Raw genomic sequence first — 21735 nt, 5'->3', positions numbered from 1 at the left:
ACAAACTGACAAAAATTTAGTTTGAGTACAATGTAGCATGACCGCGCAAATGTCATTCAAAGTGCTACAGCGCTGAAAGCTCAAAATTGGTCTGGGCAGGAAGGTGTATAAGTGCCCCCCGGTATTGAAGTGGTTAAAGACGATGGCTTCAACTAGGTGGCTTGGGTGCCCTAAAAACCCTTAACTACCAACAAATGGACCACCTAGACCCCCTAGAAATTCCAGATATAATTTATTTAATTACATACCTCTTATCTTAATGCGCATGTGCCCCGTATACAATAGGCGCGCGCATTGGCTAGATTGTTGTGCGCCAGGGCGCATGGTTCGTAAGCGTGCGCTTTGACGCTATTATTGTGCGCCATTGCGCATGGCGCTTGTCCTCCATTGAGATGTCTGCAGTGCAGGGCATCTCATAGTATAGACCTTATCCAGCTCATAAGCAATATCAATAATGGGCTAATTTGGCGGTCTTTTTGGCGCCAATGCGCATATTTAAGCAGTGTTGGCTGAGCTGGCTAGTGAGCGGTGTGTGTGCTGTGTGGATGGACCTTGCAGGCATGGGGCCCCAGGGCAATAGGAGATTATGGGGCCCCCAGGCAATCAAAGATTATGGGGCCACACAGTAGACACAAACACACACACACACACTACAACAGACATGTACACACAGTATACACAGACATGTTTCTATTGGCTGAGAAGGTACTGGAGAGGTGGGGCAGCTATAATCTCAGGATTTTTAGACCAAAAGGATGTCGGTAAGGGACATTTCAGAGACAGATGTAAAAAAAAAACATACATTTTTGCATACTGTCCCTGGTTTTACTGAGGCCGGTGTCTTGTAAAATAGTGTCCCCCATCAGAAGCTGTCCCCTGCGTACTGCGCATGCACAGTACACAGGAACACAGATTCCGAAAATTGCCGAGGACGAACGGCGCCTGCGCCGTGAGTCCAGGTTCTATCCCCACTATCCAAGTGGACATAGAGTTAGAATAAAAAAGAGCCGAGCGGAGCGAGGCCGAGCCCGAAGCGTGGCGAGCGAAGCTCGCCCGCGAGGGGCCCTCTAAAATTCTTAACCCTATGTCCGCTTGGATAGTGGGGCTATCTCCTCCACTCACGGCGCAGGCGCCGTTTAACTTCTGAGTTTTTCAGAAGCTTCGGCTGCTCCGTACTGCGCATGCGCAGTACGGAGCGGACAGCATATGATGGGCGGACTGTATTAGGCAGAACACCGGCAACCCTGATGGGGCCCCCTAGTGGCACGGGGCCCTTGGCAGTGCCCGAGTGGCCCAATGGTCAGTCCACCCCTGCTTGCAGGTGATTATTTTGCATTCTTTGATAGCTTTGATGGGTTTTTCTATTAATTTAACCTTTGTTCCAATGTTAATGGATATATTTGGGCTTCCTTCTTCAGTGGAACTCTGCATGTGTGGGATCTACATTGGCCTCTCCTGTATAGGATATCTGTCAGATTTGTTTTGGCTATATGGGGTTATTCCTAGGAATTTGCCTTTTGCGAGAAGCCCCCTGGTGGCCATTGATAGGTAATTTCCTTTGTCATTTTCTTTATTTGTTTTGTTCTTTAGTCAGACTTCTGATTGTTGGCTGTTTCTAGATTGATGCATAAATTAAGATAAGAGGTATGTAATTAAATAAATGATATCTAGAATTTCTAGGTGGTCCGTTTGTTGGTCATTAAGGGGTTTTAGGGCACCCAAGCCACCTAGTTAAAGCCATCGTCTTTAACCACTTACAGACCGGACCATTTTGCTGGTCAAAGACCAGACCACTTTTTGCGATTCGGCACTGCGTCGCTTTAACCGACAATTGCACGGTCGTGCGACGTGGCTCCAAAACAAAATTGACGTCCTTTTTTTCCCACAAATAGAGCTTTCTTTTGGTGGTATTTGATCACCTCTGCGGTTTTTATTTTTTGCGCTATAAACAAAAATAGAGCGACAATTTTGAAAAAAACGCATTATTTTTTACTTTTTGTTATAATAAATATCCCCCAAAAATATATAAAAAAACATTTTTTCCCTCAGTTTAGGCCGATATGTATTCTTCTACATATTTTTGGTAAAAAAATTTGCAATAAGCGATTATTGATTGGTTTGCGTAAAAGTTATAGCGTTTACAAAATAGGGATAGTTTTATAGCATTTTTATTAATAATTTTTTTTTTTTTTTTTTTACTAGTTATGGCCGGCGATCAGCGATTTTTATTGTGACTGCGACATTGTGGCGGACACATCGGACATTTTTGACACATTTTTGGGACCATTGTCATTTATACAGTAATCACTGCTATATAAATGCAGTGATTCCTGTGTAAATGACACTGGCAGTGAAGGGGTTAACCAGGAAGTGGCAGTGTAGGTATTAAGTGTTCCTAGGGGTGTGTTACTAACTGTGGGGGGGGGTTGGGCTTTCATTTAGTGAACACTGATCTCTGCTCCAATCACATGGAGCAGAGATCAGCGTCACTAGTTGCTAGGCAGAATGGAGAAATTCTGTTTACACGGCATTTCCTCCGTGAGACGATCGTGGGGATTCCCACGGCGATCGAGTCCGCGGGTCCCGCGACTGGACTCACATAGGTCCCGACCAATGCGGGAGCGCGGGTGCGCGCTGCCGGCGGCGCGCTCCCGATGGCAGGGCGGCATTGAATATTGGACGTACATGTACGCCAATATGCCTGCCCGTGCCATTCTGTTGACGTACATCGTCGTGCGCTGGTCGGGAACCGGTTAATAAAGGCGTAAGTACCTTTTTTTTTTCTTATAACGCCTTTATTGAAAGCTTTGGATTGAAGTCATTACCATAGGCGTTTTTTTTATATGTTTTCGTATTTTTGTTTTATCATTAGATTTATCCCAGTACTTACCTAGGTCTTGTATCTATGCAAAACCATCCATCCTACCCCCGTTTGTTCATCCTTGGGGGGGGGGGGAATACACCGCTACGGTCTGATTTGGCCTGTTTGGTCTTTTAACCACTTAAGCCCCGGACCAATTTGCAGTCAAAGGACCAGGCCCCTTTTTGCGATTCGGCGCTGCGTCTCTTTAACTGACAATTGCGCGGTCGTGCGACAGGGCTCCAAAACAAAATCGACGTCCTTTTTTCCCCCACAAATAGAGCTTTCTTTTGGTGGTATCCGATCACCTCTGCGGTTTTTATTTTTTGTGCTATAAACAAAAATATGCAATATTTTTGACTTTTTGCTATAATAAATATACCCAAAAAATATATAAAAAATTTTTTTTTTCCCTCAGTTTAGGCCGATACTTCTACTTATTTTTGGTAAAAAAAAAATCGCAATAAGCAATTATTGATTGGTTTGCGTAAAGGTTATAGCGTTTACAAAATAGGGGATAGTTTTATAGCATTTTTATTATTATTAATTTTTTTTTTACTAGTAATGGCGGCGATCAGCGATATTTATTGTGACTGCGGCATTATGGCGGACACATCGGACATTTTTGACACATTATTGGGACCATTGTCATTTATACAGCAATCAGTGCTATTTAAATGCACTGATTCCTGTGTAAATGACACTGGCAGTGAAGTAGTTAACCACTAGGGGGCAGTGCAGGTGTTATGTATGACGTTATGTGTTTTATTTATTGTAGGGGGGGGCGTGGCCTGGCATGTGACATCACCGGTACGTGCTTATGCCCAGCCGCACCATTCTGCCGACGTATATGTGCAGGAGGCGGTCCTTAAGTGGTTAGGGGGCTGTACATATGTAAGTCATGGTGTTTTCAGCCTTATTTATTCCAAATTAATATTTTACATGCAAATACTGATGCAAGGCACATCTATGTCTGTGCAATAAGGCATATTATGCTGTTTAATGACTTTGCTTGCTTACCTTATGTTTCTCCCATATTTTTCCTACATTTAATGGTTCTTTGGTCATACATGTGTGGTTGTAAATATACATGCCGTAACCGTGAGGAAGGATGTGATACTTACCTTACCCCCCTTAAAGCAGCTCCACCACTATCCCCTTCTCTCTCCAGGACTCCGGTTGGTATTTTGGCATCATAACTTGATTTGCAGGACTATTAACCCTACATTGTATATGGAGGACCACACATTGTAGGTGCAACCACAGCCAGAGGCACCATAGAGAAGAGTCACACCACTGGAGAGACTCTGCTAGAGCAAGTTCAGTATTACACCTTATTCCTCTACCCCTAGGTAAGAATGAACATTTAACCCTTGCAGTTTGGGGGTGCGGTGAAGATCATTTTTTTTCTTGTGCTTGGAGTTGGGCTTTATGGTGAGAGTGAGGACTTCATAGAAGACACAATCTGTGTTCTGCAGTTTCATTCCTAGTCCTAAAAAGACCAATTTTATTCCTTTTAATAGACTGCCATCTTCTGGAAATAAAAGGGTATTGCACCTATAAATGTATCTCACTAACATTCGCCTACCTAAACTACGTTCATGCAGCTCCTGCAAGACCTGCATGTAATATTTAGGTCAGCTTTCACTCGGTCTAATTTAGACTTTAGATGGGAAATAAATATTTCTATTACAGGAGGTAATGTGATAAAATTTCTGCCAGGCTACTGCTTTGTGTTTTGTTGAAGTCTGACACTTTGTTCATATTTCTGCCAATCTATGAAGGTTTGAAAGGGAAATTTACAGCAATGCCTGAACAAACCACGATCTTCTACACTACTCTGCAGTCTTTCCACTAAAACTACAACCTGACCCAACCTGTCCCTAACCTCCCCCACTAGAGAGCCACCCTATCTATTACCTGTGTTCCTGCAGCTTCACACTGACTCTAACCTCCACCACTAGAGAGCCACCCTATCTATTGCCTGTGTTCCTGCAGCTTCACCCTAACCCCATCCCCAGTCCTATAGCTTCACCCTAACCCCATCCCCAGTCCTATAGCTTCACCCTAACCCCATCCCCAGCCCTACAACATCACCCTAACCCTATCAGCCCTACAGCTTCACCCTAACCCTATCCCCAGTCTTACAGCTTCACCCTATCCCTAGTCTTACAGCTTCAATCTATCCCCAGTCTTACAGCTTCACCCTATCCCTAGTCTTACAGCTTCACCCTATCCCTATCCCCAGTCCCACAGCTTCACCCTATCCCTATCCCCAGTCCCACAGCTTCACCCTAACCCTATCCCAGATCCTACAACTTTACCCTAATCCTATCCCCAGTCCTACAGCTTCACCCTAATCCTATCCCCAGTCTTAAAGCTTCACCCTAACCCTAAACTCCATCACATGGAGATCCATCCTATCTATACACTCTCTTCCTATAGGTCCACACTAACCTTATCCCCAGTCCTACAATTTCACCCTAACGCTATCCTCCCCAACCCTACAACTTCACCTAATCCTATCCCCAGTCCTAGAACTTCACCCTAATCCTATCCCCAGTCCTAGAACTTCACCCTAATCCTATCCCCAGTCCTAAAGCTTCACCCTAACCCTAAACTCCATCACTGGAGATCCATCCTATATATATAACCTCTCTTCCTATAGGTCCACCCTAACCCTATCTCAGTCCTACAGCTTCATCCTAACCCTATCCCCAGTCCTACAATTTCACCCTAATCCTATCTCCAGTCCTACAGCTTCACCCTAACCCTATCCCCAGTCCTACAGCTTCACCCTATCCCTAACCTCCACCACCATACCGTAGCTCGATGCTATCTCTAACCGCTGTTCCTGCAGCTTGTATATAGGTGCCTACTATTGGGGTGTACACTACCTCATGTTTCAAAAAAATATGAACAAACCTCTATTTTGGGATTTTTAAGGCAATGAGAAAAACTGAATTATAGATGAAAATTCATTTATTATAAACATAGTTGGAAAAGTTGATTGTACTTCAACATTACATAGTGTCTAAAAATCACATTGCATATTTGAAAAAAGATTGAGAATGATACAGCCTACTACAAGATACAGTGACCACCAATAAGGAAGGTGGCGCAGAGTGGCAGTAATCCACCGCATTTCAACAATTCAAAAAGTCTTCATCAGGGAAATTGCATCCTCATGTTACTGGTTTGCATTGTGTTTATAATAAAGCCTGTGTCAGTGAGCTCTTGTGTATTCAGGCTGCACGGGTAGTTAGGATGTAGTTATGGCTGCCAACTCCCAGGTGTTTATGGCTCTGCCCCCTTGTGGTGGGCTATAAATACAAGGGGAGGGCAGCCTGTATGAGCTGTTATCCTTCCACACGGGAATAGTCAAATACAAATCTGTCTCCTCTCTAGCAGAATCCTGGAAGAGGAAACGGATGGATCTAGCTGCCTCAATACAAAGGGACTCATTTGAACACTAACAAGTGATATATGAAATTAGTCCCTTGAGGAGTTAACAATAAAACTATTTAATGACAGATCTTCTTTAAAGGGTATTATTTATGTGACTGTTACAGGGGTCCGAATGACACAGCGCGAGCACTGTGCTGTATTACATGCTTTAACCCTTTAAAGTCCACATGTGCTCTACCAAACGGTAGAGCAGAACGTTAAATGGTTAAGGGAACAGGATCTTTTTTTTGGGGGGGGGTTAGCAAACGCTTTAAAGTACCGCATCGCAAAAAATTTCCTGGTCATGAAGGGGGGGGGGGTAAATCTTCTGGAGGCCAAGTGGTTAAAATATAAAATGTTAAGTAAGAGTATTGTATATTTCTATCACGCATTGAGGACCAGTAGCTCCACTGCTTTTGCCCTCTTCGGGCCAATCCGGCATCTAATGAGTCCTCCTGTATTGTCCTCCTCCAGACACAGCTTCATACAAATCCCCTTCTCATCTCTCCTGCAGGGATCAGTCCATGTGGGGGACACGGAGTCCGTGTGGAAAGGCCGGCAGTGACACATTGGGGGGAGACTCCGGAGAACACGGATCCCCCCACCATGGGGGAGGGGAGGGGGAGCCGGCTGTGTGAGATAAATACCGGGGTGACCGATAAATGCCGGCTGTGTTCCCCGAGTCACATTATATATGAAATGTTCAGTTTTATCTTCTTCATTACAAAACAGAATCCCCCGTCCTGTCCTGGTGTATTACTTCATCTGTGATCATCCATTCTCCTCTTGAGTCCTCTTGCTCAGATTTATATCTCATCCTCATCCAGAGCAATGTCCCCCTCCCCCTCCTCCATTCACAGCAATGTCCCCTCCTCCATTCACAGCAATGTCCTCTCTTCCCTCCTCCATTCACAGCAATGTCCCCTCCCCTCCTCCATTCACAGCAATGTCCCTTCCTCCATTCAGAGCAATGTCCCCTCCCCCTCTTCCATTCACAGCAATGTCCCCTCCTCCATTTACAGCAATGTCCCCTCCTCCTCCTCCATTCACAGCAATGTCCCCTCCCCCTCCTCCATTCACAGTAATGTCCCTTCCCCCTCCTCCATTCACAGCAATGTCCCTTCCCCCTCCTCCATTCACAGCAATGTCCCCTTCCCCCTCCTCCATTCACAGCAATGTCCCTCTTCCTCCATTCACAGCAATGTCCCCTCCCCCTCCTCCATTCACAGCAATGTCTCCTCCTCCATTCACAGCAATGTCCCCTCCTCCATTCACAGCAATGTCCCCTCCCCCTCCTCCATTCACAGCAATGTCTCCTCCTCCATTCACAGCAATGTCCCCTCCCCCTCCTCCATTCACAGCAATGTCCCCTCCCCCTCCTCCATTCACAGCAATGTCCCCTCCCCCTCCTCCAGTCACAGCAATGTCTCCTCCCCCTCCTCCATTCACAGCAATGCCCCCTCCTCCATTCACAACAATGTACCCCTCCTCCATTCACAGCAATGTCTCCTCCCCCTCCTCCATTCACAGCTGTAGCCGAGTCTCCTCCTCCGGGGTCACATCATAGAAATCTTAATTTCTGGTTGGAGCTTTTTCAGATTTTCTAGTTCTCTTCTTGATTCCTCTGACAAGGAGATATTTCTGATCCTAGAAGAGAGGATATAAACAGTCATCAGATCTCAGCAGAATTCTCTCACACTATTTCCCGGCATCCTCCAGGATATCCATTAATCTCACCACACACATTACAATCGGATTGTACAATCTCTGTCCGATCTTCCAACAAGTATGTAGAGTGAGGGTCTGTCTGATTGTATAGAGACTGATATGAGGGTTTAGGTAGGTCCTCATATTACGAGGTTCCGGAAGATATAAAGCTGATTGTACAAAGATTGTATGGTCAGATTGTACTGTGTGTGATGGACCTGACACCATCCTGTCACCTTCTTGTAGGACTTCACCAACTAAGAAGTGACACTGCACAATGGAGGATGATGGGAGATATCAGATTATATAACAGGAAATATTCCTCCTCATTGGTCATTTTGTCCTGTAAGATCTGTTCTGTGATGTCCCAAACCCACCAATCACAGCACACTTCTCTTTCCTTCTCATCCAATGAGGGACACCGCAGTTCAGATAAGTTTGGGTTATACCGCCACCTACAGGAGAATCTGACACTGACAAATGAAAGAATTGTGGGTGGGATAATCCCTCCTACTCCCAGCATGCCTAAGTATTTTGCTGGTGTCCTCGGAGGACGGATGTCTTCTCTCTACTCTACAAACATTTCTTATATTGCAGATCAGCAATCCTGAGATGTGATGCTGGAAAAGATTTCCTTTTTTTGTCTTTCTTCTTTTTCATTTGGTGAATCAGCCAGAAGGTCTTTTCAAAAGCACAAGATCTCCAGCAGAATGTATCAGTTTACATGGATGAGACAAACCATTTGGCACTGGCAGTGGTGATTAATATGATTGGCTTTTATTTATTCATGACAAACTTTTATCCCCCAAAAACTGTAACTGACTATAAAGTGTGAGCTGGAGTTTGGCTTCAATTTGTTAGTGTATCTAAATCTGCTAATACATTTATCCCAGCCATTCAGCCGACTAAAAATGCTACTGTGTCTCCTTTTCTCATTCCTCCAGAGTTGTGTCTCACTAATACTGGAGATGTCTTACTGGCCAGACCACCAGGAGATAACAGAGGGACCCCCCCCCCCCCCCCGAAAAAAAACAAAAAACAAATTCAGCCATCACATATAATGATTGGTCGGCTGTGATATGACATTTTTGGCTTTGGGTTTAATACCACTTTAACTTTTTTTACAGCTTTTTTTCTTCCATTCAATAAAGATTGTTGTTACATTGTTGCTGATCTGTGTAAATGCAGATCAGTGGATCCTCGCTCGCCATGAGATTGTCTCTGACACCTTCTGTCTGCAGGAACTCTATTACTTTGCTGATCTGTCTCTACAAGCCGTTTCCTGTCCTCTGCTCTGTACATTCCAGATTTGGAGATCTGAGTCCATCCACTGTCCATTTCAAACAGGGGGGGGGGGGCAGAATCTGGGGGTCCCCTTGTTAAAGGGGGCTTCCAGATTCTGATAAGCCCCCCACCCGCAGACCCGCACAACCACCGGCCAGGGTTGTGGGGATGAGGCCCTTGTCCTCATCAACATGGGGACAAGGTGCTTTGAGGGGGACCCCAAAGCATCCTCCCAATGTTGAGGGCATGTGGCCTGGTACGGTTCAGGAGGGGGGGCGCTCTCTTGTCCCGCCTCTTTTTTTGTGGTCTGCCAGGTTGCGTGCTCGGATAAAGGGTCTGGTATGGGTTTTTAGGGGGAACTGCACGCCATTTTTTTTTATTTGGCGTGGAGTTCCCCTTAAAATCCATACTAGACCTGAAGGGTCTGGTATGGATATTTGGGGGGAAACCCACCTAATTTTTTAAAAAAAAATTGATGCGGGGTTCCCCTTAATATCCATACCAGACCTGAAGGGCCTGGTAATTGAATTTGGGGGAACCCCACGCTTTTTTTATTTATTTTTTTTATCAATGACTTTTCTCTGTATTATGGGGAGCCGACAATTTATTATAGCCGCGAGTGATTTTAAATGACTTTTTTCCTGCAGAAATGATACTTTGTGCAGGGACAGTTCTAAGCACGGGAAACATGCGCCCCTTTACAGGCATACTATAGACACCCCCCAGGTACGAAATTTAAAGAAATATTTAACTTTTATTGTTTCGCTTTAATCATTATTAAAATCACTGCTCCTGAAAAAACTTCCCTTTTTAAAACTCTTTTTGCATTGATCCATGTCCCCTGGGGCAGGACCCGGGTCCCCAACACTTTTTATGACAATAACTTGCATATAAGCCTTTAAAATTAGCACTTTTAACTGGTTCTCGACCAGCGCACGCCGATGTACGTCGGCAGAATGGCACGGGCAGGCATATTAGCGTACAGGTACGGCGGCGTGCTCGTGTGCTGGTCGGGACCCCCTGTGAGTCCGATCGCGGGTCCCGTGGACTCGATCGCCGCGGGCATACCCGCAATCATCTCACGGGGCGGCTGAACGGAGAGATGCAGTTGTAAACAGCATCTCACCGTTCTGCCTAGCAACTAGTGACGCTGATCTCTGCTCCATGTGATTGGAGCAGAGATCAGTGTTCACTAAATGAAAGCCCAGCCCCCAACAGTTAGTAACACACCCCTAGGAACACTTAACCCCTACACTGCCACCCACTGGTTAACCCCTTAACTGCCAGTGTCATTTACACAGGAATCACTGCATTTATATAGCAGTGATTGCTGTATAAATGACAATGGTCCCAAAAATGTGTCAAAAATGTCGATGTGTCCACCATAATGTCGCAGTCACAATAAAATTGCTGATCGCCGCCATTACTAGTAAAAAAAAAAATAATAATAAAAATGCCATAAAACTATCCCCTATTTTGTAAACACTATAACTTTTGCGCAAACCAATCAATAATCGCTTATTGCGATTTTTTTTTTTTACCAAAAATATGTAGAAGAATACGTATCGGCCTAAACTGAGGGAAATTTTTTTTTTTAATATATTTTTGGGGGATATTTATTATAACAAAAAGTAAAAAATAATGTTTTTTTTTTTCAAAATTGTCACTCTATTTTTGTTTATAGCGCAAAAAATAAAAACCGCAGAGGTGATCAAATACCCCCAAAAGAAAGCTCTATTTGTGGGAAAAAAAGGACATCAATTTTTTTTTTTTTGGGAGCCACGTCGCATTACCGCGCAATTGTCAGTTAAACCGACGCAGTGCCGAATCGCAAAAAGTGGTCTGGTCTTTGACCAGCAAAATGGTCCGGGGCTGAAGTGGTTAATTTTTCATGTTAATGTCCCACAGACTTTAATGGTTTTTTCGAATTTTCCCTGAACACAGCATATTGTTCGGTGTTCTGCAGAACATCCGAACAACCAAAGTTTGGCCCGAACTTATGCTTGGGCCGAACCGTTCGCCCATCCCTAGTCTTTATGGACCTTGCTTTCTGCACTGCCTGAAATCATTTGGTGGAGGAGGGATTATGGTGTGGGGTTGTCTCTCAGGGTTTGGGTTTGGCTCCTTAGTTTCAGTGAAGGGAACTCTTAAGGCATCAGCATAGCAAGACTCTTTGGACCATTTTATGCTCACAGTTTGGGGGGATGGCCCCTTCCTGTTCCAACATGACTGCACACCAGTGCACAAACCAAGGTCCATAAAGACATGAATGAGCGAGTGTGGGGTGGAAGAACTTGACTGGCCTGCACAGAGTCCTGACCTCAACCTGATAGAACACCTTTGGGATGAATTAGAGCAGAGATTATGCTAGACCTTCCCATCCAACATCAGTGCCTGACCTCACAATTGTGGTTCTGGAAGAATGGTCAAACATTCCCATAGACACACTCCTAAACCTTGTAGACAGCCTTCCCAGAAGAGATATAGCTGTTATAGCTGCAAAGGGTGGGTCAACTCAATATTGAATCCTACAGACTAAGACTGGGATGCCATTAAAGTTTGTGTGTGTGTGTAGAGGCAGGTGTCCTAATACTTTTGGTAATATAGTGTAACAGTCTAAGATCGGATATTAAGGCTCGGTTCACGCAGGGGGTGACACGACTTGCCGCGCCGCGACCTGACAAGTCGCCCCCATTCTGTACTACGGAACCGTTCTAAGAGGAGCGATTCGAGTCGCTCCGACTTAGAAAAAAGGTTCCTGTACTACTTTTGGGCGACCTCGGGCGACTTGCATTGACTTCTATACAGAAGTCGTTTGCAAGTCGCCGCTGAGGTCGCGGCAGGTCGCGGCGCGGCAAGTCGTGTCGCCCCCTGTGTGAACCGAGCTTTAGGCTCCATGCACACTGGCTTAAAAATTGCTGCTGCTACAGGAGTTTTGTGTTGTGCCTGTAGAAGCAGCTCCATGTTCTCCTGTGTCTCCATACACATTGGGACCTTGGGACATACAGACTTATTTTGAGCGTAACATATAGAGGCAGGGAAAAAAACCTTCTGGTTCGTGTTTCTGAAAAAGTATGTAAAGGGAGCTATCTGGACAAAGGAAAAAACATAAATATTATAGTGAATTAATAAAAGCTGTATAAGTAAATAAATACATTAAATGTGTGTAATCAAAAAGTGCACAATTCATTAATATACATAAAAGTTCATAAATTTCTATGATAAATGACTCTTCAATACATGCTCCAACACCGTGCTCCTGAAATATGTGCTCCAATACTCCAAACCAATAGTGCTTCACCCAGAGTGACTATAGAATACACTCACCAGATTTCCCTGGCCAGCAAGTGACCAAAAAGGATGAAATGTGAGAAACTGCTCGATTCATAGGGCAATCTCCATCAGAATCCACATCTATCTCTCTCTCTTCCATACATGGATAAATATGATCACGATCGAATAAGCAGGGATATGTAAAAAATCTCTCCGGTATCATATATCCTCCACAATATTCATCTGTCTCCTTCTCCCATCACAAGACTCTGTGGAATTGGCTCCACCACAAAGAGCCACAGAAGGCAGGTATAGTGTAATAACATTTTATTTAAAAGAAAGCTGCACTTACATATGTCTGTGTCTGTAATATCGATCCCGCACCGCTGTGTGATTAGAGGCATGCGGCGTGCGTTCTAACTACCCAGCGGAAGTGGAGGGCTCCTGTCAGTTTGCATGTCAAGCCTCTCTTCTATGCATTTCATGCTCTGCGTGTGCCACCGCATTTCTGATTAGAGCTTTCTGGCATAAAAAAATGCAAAACTCTCCTAAACTTATCTAAACTTTGTACAATAAACTCTCTATATGAAAGATTTTTTCTGCCAAGGGAACTGACATTTTTTTTTTGAGCACAGTGTGCATGGAGCCTTATGGAGTCTAAAGATGGAATTTGATGACATTCTCATATTTCTATATTATTTATGTGGTTTAGATATAAAACTGTCCCAGAATATTATTGTCTCAGTCAGTCCTGTTATACTCACTGTAATGCCTCTATCCGGCTCGTTGTCAGAGCTTCCATCAGATCCCTGAAATGAGGACCCTCCAGATTGTTCTCAGACAGGTTCAGTGTCCTCAGTGTCTGGTTATTTCTTATTCCAGATGCCAGGTGGGGGCAGGAACTGTCTGTCAGGTGATTAGACAACAATCTGTAGAAGAAGAGAAGAATGTTACCAGAAGAAAAAAGAGAATTTCTCCCCCAAGAATGAATGTAACTTTTCTCTACATGAATGAATGAATGAAATACTTGTAAAGTGCACAGTGCGAACTGAATCTCCTCTAGGCGCTGTGGCGAGCTTTGATCATCTGCTAAAAGAGGAAGGTCTTGAGTTTTTTCCTAAAAGCCAGCTGATTTGGTGTGTAATGATTTCTCTATGCACGCATTTGTGGGTGAGGCAAAGGGTCTTGAACGTGATCCGATTTTTTACGGTTAGCCAATGTAAGCTCCTCAGAGAAGGAGAGATGGCTTCCCAGGTTTTTTTTCCTGTTATCAGCCTTGCCGCCGTGTTTTGGATCAGTTGTAATCGTGCAAGTTGATATTGTGGTAATCCTATGTAAAGCGAGTTTGCGTAGTCCAGTCGTGAATTAATGATTGTTCCAACTACCACTGCTTTGTCATTCTTTGGGATAAAAGGGATGAGTCTGCGAAGCATGCGCAGCAGATGGTGAGATCCACTGATTACTGCTCCTATCTGCGCATCCATTGACATTTGTGAGTCTAAAATAACCCCGAGACTCTTGGCTTTGGTCTTTGGGGATATAGTCTGCCCAAAGACGGTTGGTAGAGACCAGGAGGTTTTGGTTACGGCAGGGCTCGACACACCCCAGGCGCCAGGTCGCCAATGCGACCAGAAATCGCAACCTGGCGCCTAAGCTGCCACCAGCCCACTCACTATTGATGCCCCAGACATGCAGCACATTAACACTGACTGCCGTCCTCCTCCCTCCCCCACACTCAGCGGCGCCGCGCTAAGTAGGTGAAACTGACAAGCAACTGAGAGAGGAGGATCTGTCAGATTTCAGCTTGATGTCGGGGTGGGCGGGACCTGGCCAGAGTGGGCGGGACCCGGGCGGGGTGGGCAGGACCCAGCAGCTATCAAACACCAGCCAATGGGATCTGGGCGGACTGCTACCTGTATGTGGCCCCGCCCCTTTTCTTAAGCAGCCCAATCGTTGGCTGGTGTTTGATAGCTGCTGAGTCCCACCCACCCTGGCTGGGTCCCGCCCACCTCGACATCAAGCTCAAATCTGACAGATCCGCCTCTCAGTTATTTGTCAGTTTCACACCCCGGCTGGGTCACGCCCATTCTGACATTAAGCTCAATTGTGACAGCTCCTCTGTTACATTTCAGTGCCACCTGCTACCACCTACCAGTGCCAACCAGTGCCACCTGCCAGTGCCAATGCCAATCAGTGCCACCTGCCGGTGCCATCCAGTGCCACCGTCAGTCAGAGTCACCGCCAATCAGTGCCACCTGCCAATCAGTGCCACTGCCACTACCAATCAGTGCAACCTGCCACCATCAACCAGTGGCACCTACCAGTGCCACCTGCCACCACCAACCAGTGCCACCTACCAGCGCCACCTGCCAGTGCCACCACCAATCAGTGCCACCTGCTAGTGCCACCGCCAACCAGTGCCACCTGTCAACACCAACCAGGGCCACCTGCCAATCAGTGCCATCTGCCAGTGACAACTAGTGCCACCGCCAACCAGGGCCACCTGCCAGTGCCAACCAGTTCCATCTGTTGCCAGCCTTACTTTTTCTGGTCAGCCCATAACCCTGATGTAACAGCGTTCCATTGGAGTTATTGACTGGGTGCTCCGTTGTGAGTTAGGCAATTACCCCGGGAGCTGACAATCCATACCACTCTAAAAAAAAAAACTGTCTCCTAACTTTTTTAACTGGCTCTTAAATTCAAAACAAATTTGCCAACCCCTGGGTTATGGGATTATGATTTGGGTGTAAGATAAGAAGCTCTGTCTTTGATTCGTTCATCTGGAGGGAGTTAGTGGTCATCCAGTCCTCTATTGATTTGAGGCAGTTTTCAAGTTGTTGTTGGTGATCTTTTTTTCCATTGATCCGGAAATAAAGTTGCGTGTCGTCAGCGTAAGAGTGGAACTCATTTCTCTTTATTGGAATCATTTATATTAGATCACTTTATAAAACACGATCGATCATCTACGCTATTGGAGGATTTCTTTTTGTGGACTCCAATTACTAAATGTGACATGAGAAGTGGATGAGGTGGTGTGATCCATTCATTATTCCTGTATGGGGATTGGACCATACACACTCACACTGACCTCTAGGCTTTCACCTCCAACCTTCTGCTAAGTCTTGGATTCAGTTGTGGGGATTCACTTTGATGGTCACAGAAGTCTCACTCATGTTGTGGAAACATCATTGACTAAAAGTAACACCATTGGGATTTCCTTTGAACATCATGGTGGAGGATTTGATCTTATGGTGTGGAGAAGATTTATTACCGTTCTTTATTTGGACCTTTTTTGAAAATTTGTACTAATATTGCTGCACAAATTTTATATATGCTGATCATAAATTCTCTTCATTAGTTATCAGTGAAATTGTCAGGAAAGGCTGGCTGGGGACAATGGTCCGTCGCCTGTCTGTGCGCGCCTGCGGGTGCCTGGGCGTGTCCGTGCGGGTGCGCGTGGTCGCGTGCGCACAGTTACCGGTGCCAGGCGGGCTATTTAAACCCAGTTCTCCCTTCAGATCTTGCTGCTTGATCTACAGCGTTCCTGAGACTATTGCCTGAATCTGATCTGTTCGTGTATTGACCCGGCCTGACCTGTGACCTTCCCTGCCTTCTGCCTGCCTCTGACCTTCGGCTTGTCTACGACTCTGCACATGTCTCATCCTCTGGTCCTTCCGTGCTCGTCCGTTACTGACCCGGCCTGTTCCACGTTCCTGCCTCTGCCTGCTGCATCTGTTCCTGTACTGACTGTCTGGTTTGATCCGGCTTGCCCGACTCTTCTGTGTGCCTGCCTCTGAGCGATCTACCTGTTCCTGTTGGTCTCCTGCCGTCTACTGGTTCCTGTCCGCTGCCACCGAGGCCTGCTTGTCCAGCTACAGTTCCTGAAGTCAGCCTGATCCATCCTCTGGCTGTTGATCCTGCCAGGCACTCGTGCTACCTTTGACTCCCGTGCCTCCTGTCACCACCATCAGGGGCCGTGAGTCGGGGGCGCAAAAGAGGTCTCCTGCTGCATTCCGGACTCACCACTAGGTACGTGACAGAAATAGTCTCCATACCATTGTTATATATACACTTATAGGGAATTTTGTGTTGAGGAGTCTCACTTTTAATGTTATATTTTCACATTTATATTGTTTGAATGTTACATACTAGTGCTGCAGTCTTCCATATTATACTAGATGTGATAATTCCACCAATAGGGATCAGATATAACAATTACATTTACTACAAAAATACACTTTCATACATAAGGAAGGGCAGATCTCCTGTAACCTATTCCCAGCTACTTCAATCTATATAACATATAGTGTACAAAAATACATAAAAAATGAAGAGTATCAAAGTTATCTTAGAAAATTGCAAACATCAAGAGAAAGTTCATAAATGTTGAAAAGTGGATTTCCTACAAAACATTCACCACTACTTCCATCTCCAATCACCATACAGTGACTTGTGCAGTAAGACCCCTTTCACACTGCAGAGCCGCTAACATAGCACTAAAGTGCTGGTTCATTTTGAAGTGCCTTAGCAGTGTTTTAGCGGGGCTTTTTCGTGCGCTAGATGACAACGGGAAATAAAAAAAAAAGGACCCATTTTGCGGTGCATTCAAAGCACTTTGGAAGTGCTGCCCATTCATTTCAATGGGTAGGAGCGTTATTTATAATGCTCATAACCCGCCCCAAAGATGCTGCTTGCAGGACTTTTCCTAATGTCCCGCAAGCACACCGCCCCAGTGTGAAAGCCCTCATGCAAAAAATGGGAGGCAGTTTTCAGGTACTATTTCTAGAGCTAAAATGTCTAAAAACTGCCTCAGCGTGAAAGGGGTCTAACAGAAATACCAGAGATTCATGCAGATTGTTTAAATCAATGCGGATCAGCTGCCACCTCTTTGCAGAAAATTCAGTCAACCTCCCCAACATCAGTGAGCAAACAGGTCGCTTACCAAAAGGTATGTCTCTACAAGCAAGGCCCAGACATGCTTGTTTATATCCTTCCAGCAGCACCACTCCGCTCAAGCCGGTTTCCGATGAGAACAGACTGTGCCACGGAATGTCAGACCTCCAGGTAGTATCTCCAATATCACCCGAGGTATCCAGACAATGGCCGCAATCACATTACATGGAAAAGAAAAAGCCTCCATAGTGCATAATCCTTAAATATATATATAGAATCACATATTGTACACTTCCATCATATACACGCGTATACACAGAACTCAGAGCACACACCGCTCTGGACTGCAGCCGTGTATGATGGAGTCCAGGCAGTGACATGGAGGCTTTTTCCTTTCTATGTAATGTGATGGCGGCCATTGTCTGGATACCTCGGGTGATATTGTATTTTTCTACATTATATGTTATATAGATTGAAGTAGCTGTGAATAGGTTGGGGGAGATCTTCCCTTGCTCACATGTATAAAAGTGCATTTTTGTAGTGAATTTATCACATCTACATTAGAAGTGTTGGTATTCGGACACATTGTAGGTTGCAGATTTCTCATTTGTCGTCCGACAGAATACAACTTCAGAAGTGATGTAATGTGTTGAATAGTTTTGAATGCATTCTTCCATTTCTGAGCATGCGCAGACAATTTATTTTTCGGACAAAAAACATACCAATTAAACAAAAATTAGACGCTGAGTTCACGTACGATAAAAATTTTATAATCTGCACATCCAGCTTTTGTCAATGAAAAATCTGAATCTGATATCAAAAGCACCATACTAACGATCCAAAAATCGGCAGATTTCGTTCAGACAAAATTTTACTTCTGATTTTCGCATCGTGTGTATGAGTCTTTAGTCCGTAGAATTCAATATTGAGTTGGCCCACCCTTTTGCAGCTATAACAGCTTCATCTCTTCTGGGAAGGCCATCCACAAGGTTTAGGAGTGTGTCTATGGGAATGTTTGACCATTCTTCCAGAAGCGCAATTGTTAGGTCAGGCACTGATGTTGAATGAGAAGGCCTGGCTCGCAGTCTCCGCTCTAATTCATCCCAAAGGTGTTCTATGGGGTTGAAATGTGAGAAACTGCTCGATTCATAGGTCAGTCTCCATCAGAATCCACATCTATCTCTCACTCCTCCATACATAGATAAATATGATCACATTTGAATAAGCAGGGATATGTAAAAAAATCTCTCCAGTATCATATATCCTCCACAATGTTCACCTGTCTTCTTCTCCCATCACAAGACTCTGGGGAATTGGCTCCACCACAAAGAGCCACAGAAGGCAGGTATAGTGTAATAAAGTTTTATTTAAAAGAAAGCTGCACTTACATATGTCCAATATGATACAAACGGCACAAAGGCAGCTCAAGGGTCTGTAAAATCGATCCCACACTGCTGTGTGACTAGTGGCATGCAGCGTGTGTTCCAACTACCTGGTGGAAGTGGAGGGCTCCTGTCAGTTTGTGTGTCAAGCCTCTCTTCTATGCATTTCATGCTCTGCACGTGCCATCGTGTTTCTGATTGGAGCTTTCTGGCAGAAAAAAATGCAAAACTCTCCTAAACTTATTCTAACTTTGTACAATAAACTCTCTATATGAAAGTTTTTTTTTTCTGCCAAGGGAACTGACATTTTTTAAGTCCATTGTGCATGGAGCCTTATGGAGTCTAAAGATGGAATTTGATGACATTCTCATATTTCTATATTATTTATGTGGTTTAGATATAAAAGTGTCCCAGAATATTATCGTCTCAGTCAGTCCTGTTATACTCACTGTAATTCCTCTATCCGGCTTGTTGTCAGAGCTTCCATCAGATCCCTGAAATGAGGACCCTCCAGATTGTTCTCAGTCAGTTTCAGTTTCCTCAGTGTCTGGTTATTTCTTATTCCAGATGCCAGGTGGGGGCAGGAACTGTCTGTCAGGTGATTAGAGGACAATCTGTAGAAGAAGAGAAGAATTTTACCAGAAGAAAATTAATGAATGCAACTATACATCAGTGTTTCTCAAAGTTTTTACCTTGAAGAAACCTCTGACAAAAAGTTTGAGATCTCAAGGAACCCCTGAAATAATGTTCATATCTACAGCTCATGAAACATATGTACGAGTTGTTGATAACAAACATTATTTGTAGAAATAGCATTAAATAAAAGAATACATATTAAACCATACCTATTGAATGTGAAACTTGTGCTTTCTTTTCCTGCAGAGCTGATCCATTCAGGGGACATTACATGGGACAAAGCACATGACAGGGGACAGTATATATTACAGGGGACATTACATGGGGTGGAGCACATGACAGGGGACATTACATGGGACAGGGCAAATTACAGGGGACATTACATGGAGCATGACATATGACAGGGGAAATTACATGGGACGGGGACATGACAGGGGACATTACATGGGGCAGAGCACATGACAGGGGACAATACATGGGGCAGGGCACATTACATGGGACAGGGGACACGACAGGGCACATTACATGGAGCAGAGCACATTACAGGGCACATTACATGGGGCAAAGCACATGACAGGGGACATTACATGGGGCAGAGAACATGACAGGGAACATTACTTGGGACAGGGTACATGATAGGGGATATTACATGGGGCAGAGCACATGACAGGACACATTACATGGAACAGGGGATAATATATGGGACAGGGGACATTACATAGGACAGGGCACATTACAGTGGATATTACATGGGGCAGAGTACATGACAGGGCCCATTACATGGGATAGGGCAAATTACAGGGGACAATACATATGACAGGGGGCATTACATTGGACAGGGCACATGACAGGGAACATTACATGGGACAGTGAGCATTAATTGGACATGACAAATATCAGGGAACATTACATAGGACAGGGGACATTACATGGCGCAGAGCACATTACATGGGACGGGGCACTTTACATGGGGCAGAGCACATGATGGGACATTACATGGGGCAGGGCACATGACAGGGGACATTACATGGGACAGGGCACATGACAGGACCCAGCACATGACAGGGGACATTACATAGGAGAGTGGACAATACATAGGACAGGGCACATTACATGGGGCAGGGGACAATACATGGGACAGGGCACATTACATGGGGCAGGGGACAATACATGGGACAGGGCACATGACAGGGCACAGGGCAAATAAGAGGGGACAATACATATGACAGGGGACATTACAGGGGGCAGAGCACATTACATGGGGCAGAGCACATTACATGGGACAGGGCACATGACAGAGTACATTACATCGGACAGGGGACATGACAGGGAACATTACATGGGACAGGGGACATGACAGGGAACATTACATGGGACAGGGCACATGTCATGGGACAATACATGGGACAGGGTACATTACATGGGACAAGGGACATTACACGGGACATTACATGGGACAGGGCACATTGCATGGGACATGGGATAGGGGACAGGCTGTTGGGCACATTGTGGGGGGACACAGCGGGGCACACTTCAGTACTTGCTTCTGCTGGCTTCAGAGCTCATTTCATATCTCCTACAGTGGCGCGCTGTTCCCCCTCGGCCCCTCCTCCTCCTATCCTGTCCACCCCAGATAATGTCACTTACAAGCGCTCGGGAAGGACAGGAGGGGAGGAGGGGCCTGTGGGGAACAATGCGCTACAGCCAATAGGGTGCCAGCCGCTTCCCTGCCTATCTCTGCGATCCTCCTGTCAGCTGCCTGCGACTGTCAGATCACCACGCAACCCCTGGGAACCTCTCGCGGAACCCTAGGGTTCCATGGAACCTTGGTTGAGAACCGCTGCTCTACATGAATGGAACTCATTTCTCTTTATTGGAATCATTAATAATAGATCACTTTATAAAACACGATCGATCATCTACACTATTGGAGGATTTCTCTTTTTGTGCATCCCAATTACTAAATGTGACATGAGAAGTGGATGAGGTGGTGTGATCCATTCATTATTCCTGTATGGGGATTGGACCATACACACTCACACTGACCTCTAGGCTTTCACCTCCAACCTTCTGCTAAGTCTTGGATTCAGTTGTGGGGATTCACTTTGACGGTCACAGAAGTCTCACTCATGTTGTGGAAACTTCATTGACTAAAAGTGACACCATTATACTTTGGGATTTCCTTTGAACATCACGGTGGAGGATTTGATCTTATGTTGTGGAGAAGATTTTATTATTACCGTTCTTTATTTG

General features: G+C 45.1%; 1 protein-coding gene across 13 annotated transcripts in view; it reads right to left on the bottom strand.

The window, feature by feature from the left end:
* Positions 1 to 7758: 7758 nt before the first annotated feature.
* The window catches only part of LOC143942641 (NACHT, LRR and PYD domains-containing protein 12-like), a 280534-nt gene continuing 266557 nt past the window's right edge, over positions 7759 to 21735 (bottom strand). For 6 of the 13 annotated variants that reach the window (XM_077464006.1, XM_077464008.1, XM_077464005.1 and 3 more), the window contains 3 exons: positions 19296 to 19460; positions 13336 to 13500; positions 7760 to 7954 (listed from right to left, as the gene is read on the bottom strand). In XM_077464006.1, coding sequence (XP_077320132.1) covers positions 7864 to 7954; positions 13336 to 13500; positions 19296 to 19460 — 421 coding nt within the window. In that variant the 3' untranslated portion in view covers positions 7760 to 7863. Of the gene's footprint in view, positions 7955 to 13335; positions 13501 to 19295; positions 19461 to 21735 lie in introns of all 13 variants that reach the window. The other 7 variants (XM_077464013.1, XM_077464014.1, XM_077464012.1 and 4 more) reach the window with 7 other exon arrangements.

The sequence above is a fragment of the Lithobates pipiens genome, unplaced genomic scaffold, assembly GCF_037356315.1.
Source record: "Lithobates pipiens isolate NorthernLeopardFrog02 unplaced genomic scaffold, aLitPip1_a1.2 Scaffold_30, whole genome shotgun sequence".
Lineage (NCBI taxonomy): Eukaryota > Metazoa > Chordata > Amphibia > Anura > Ranidae > Lithobates > Lithobates pipiens.
This window is presented reverse-complemented; position numbering and strand designations above follow the sequence as displayed.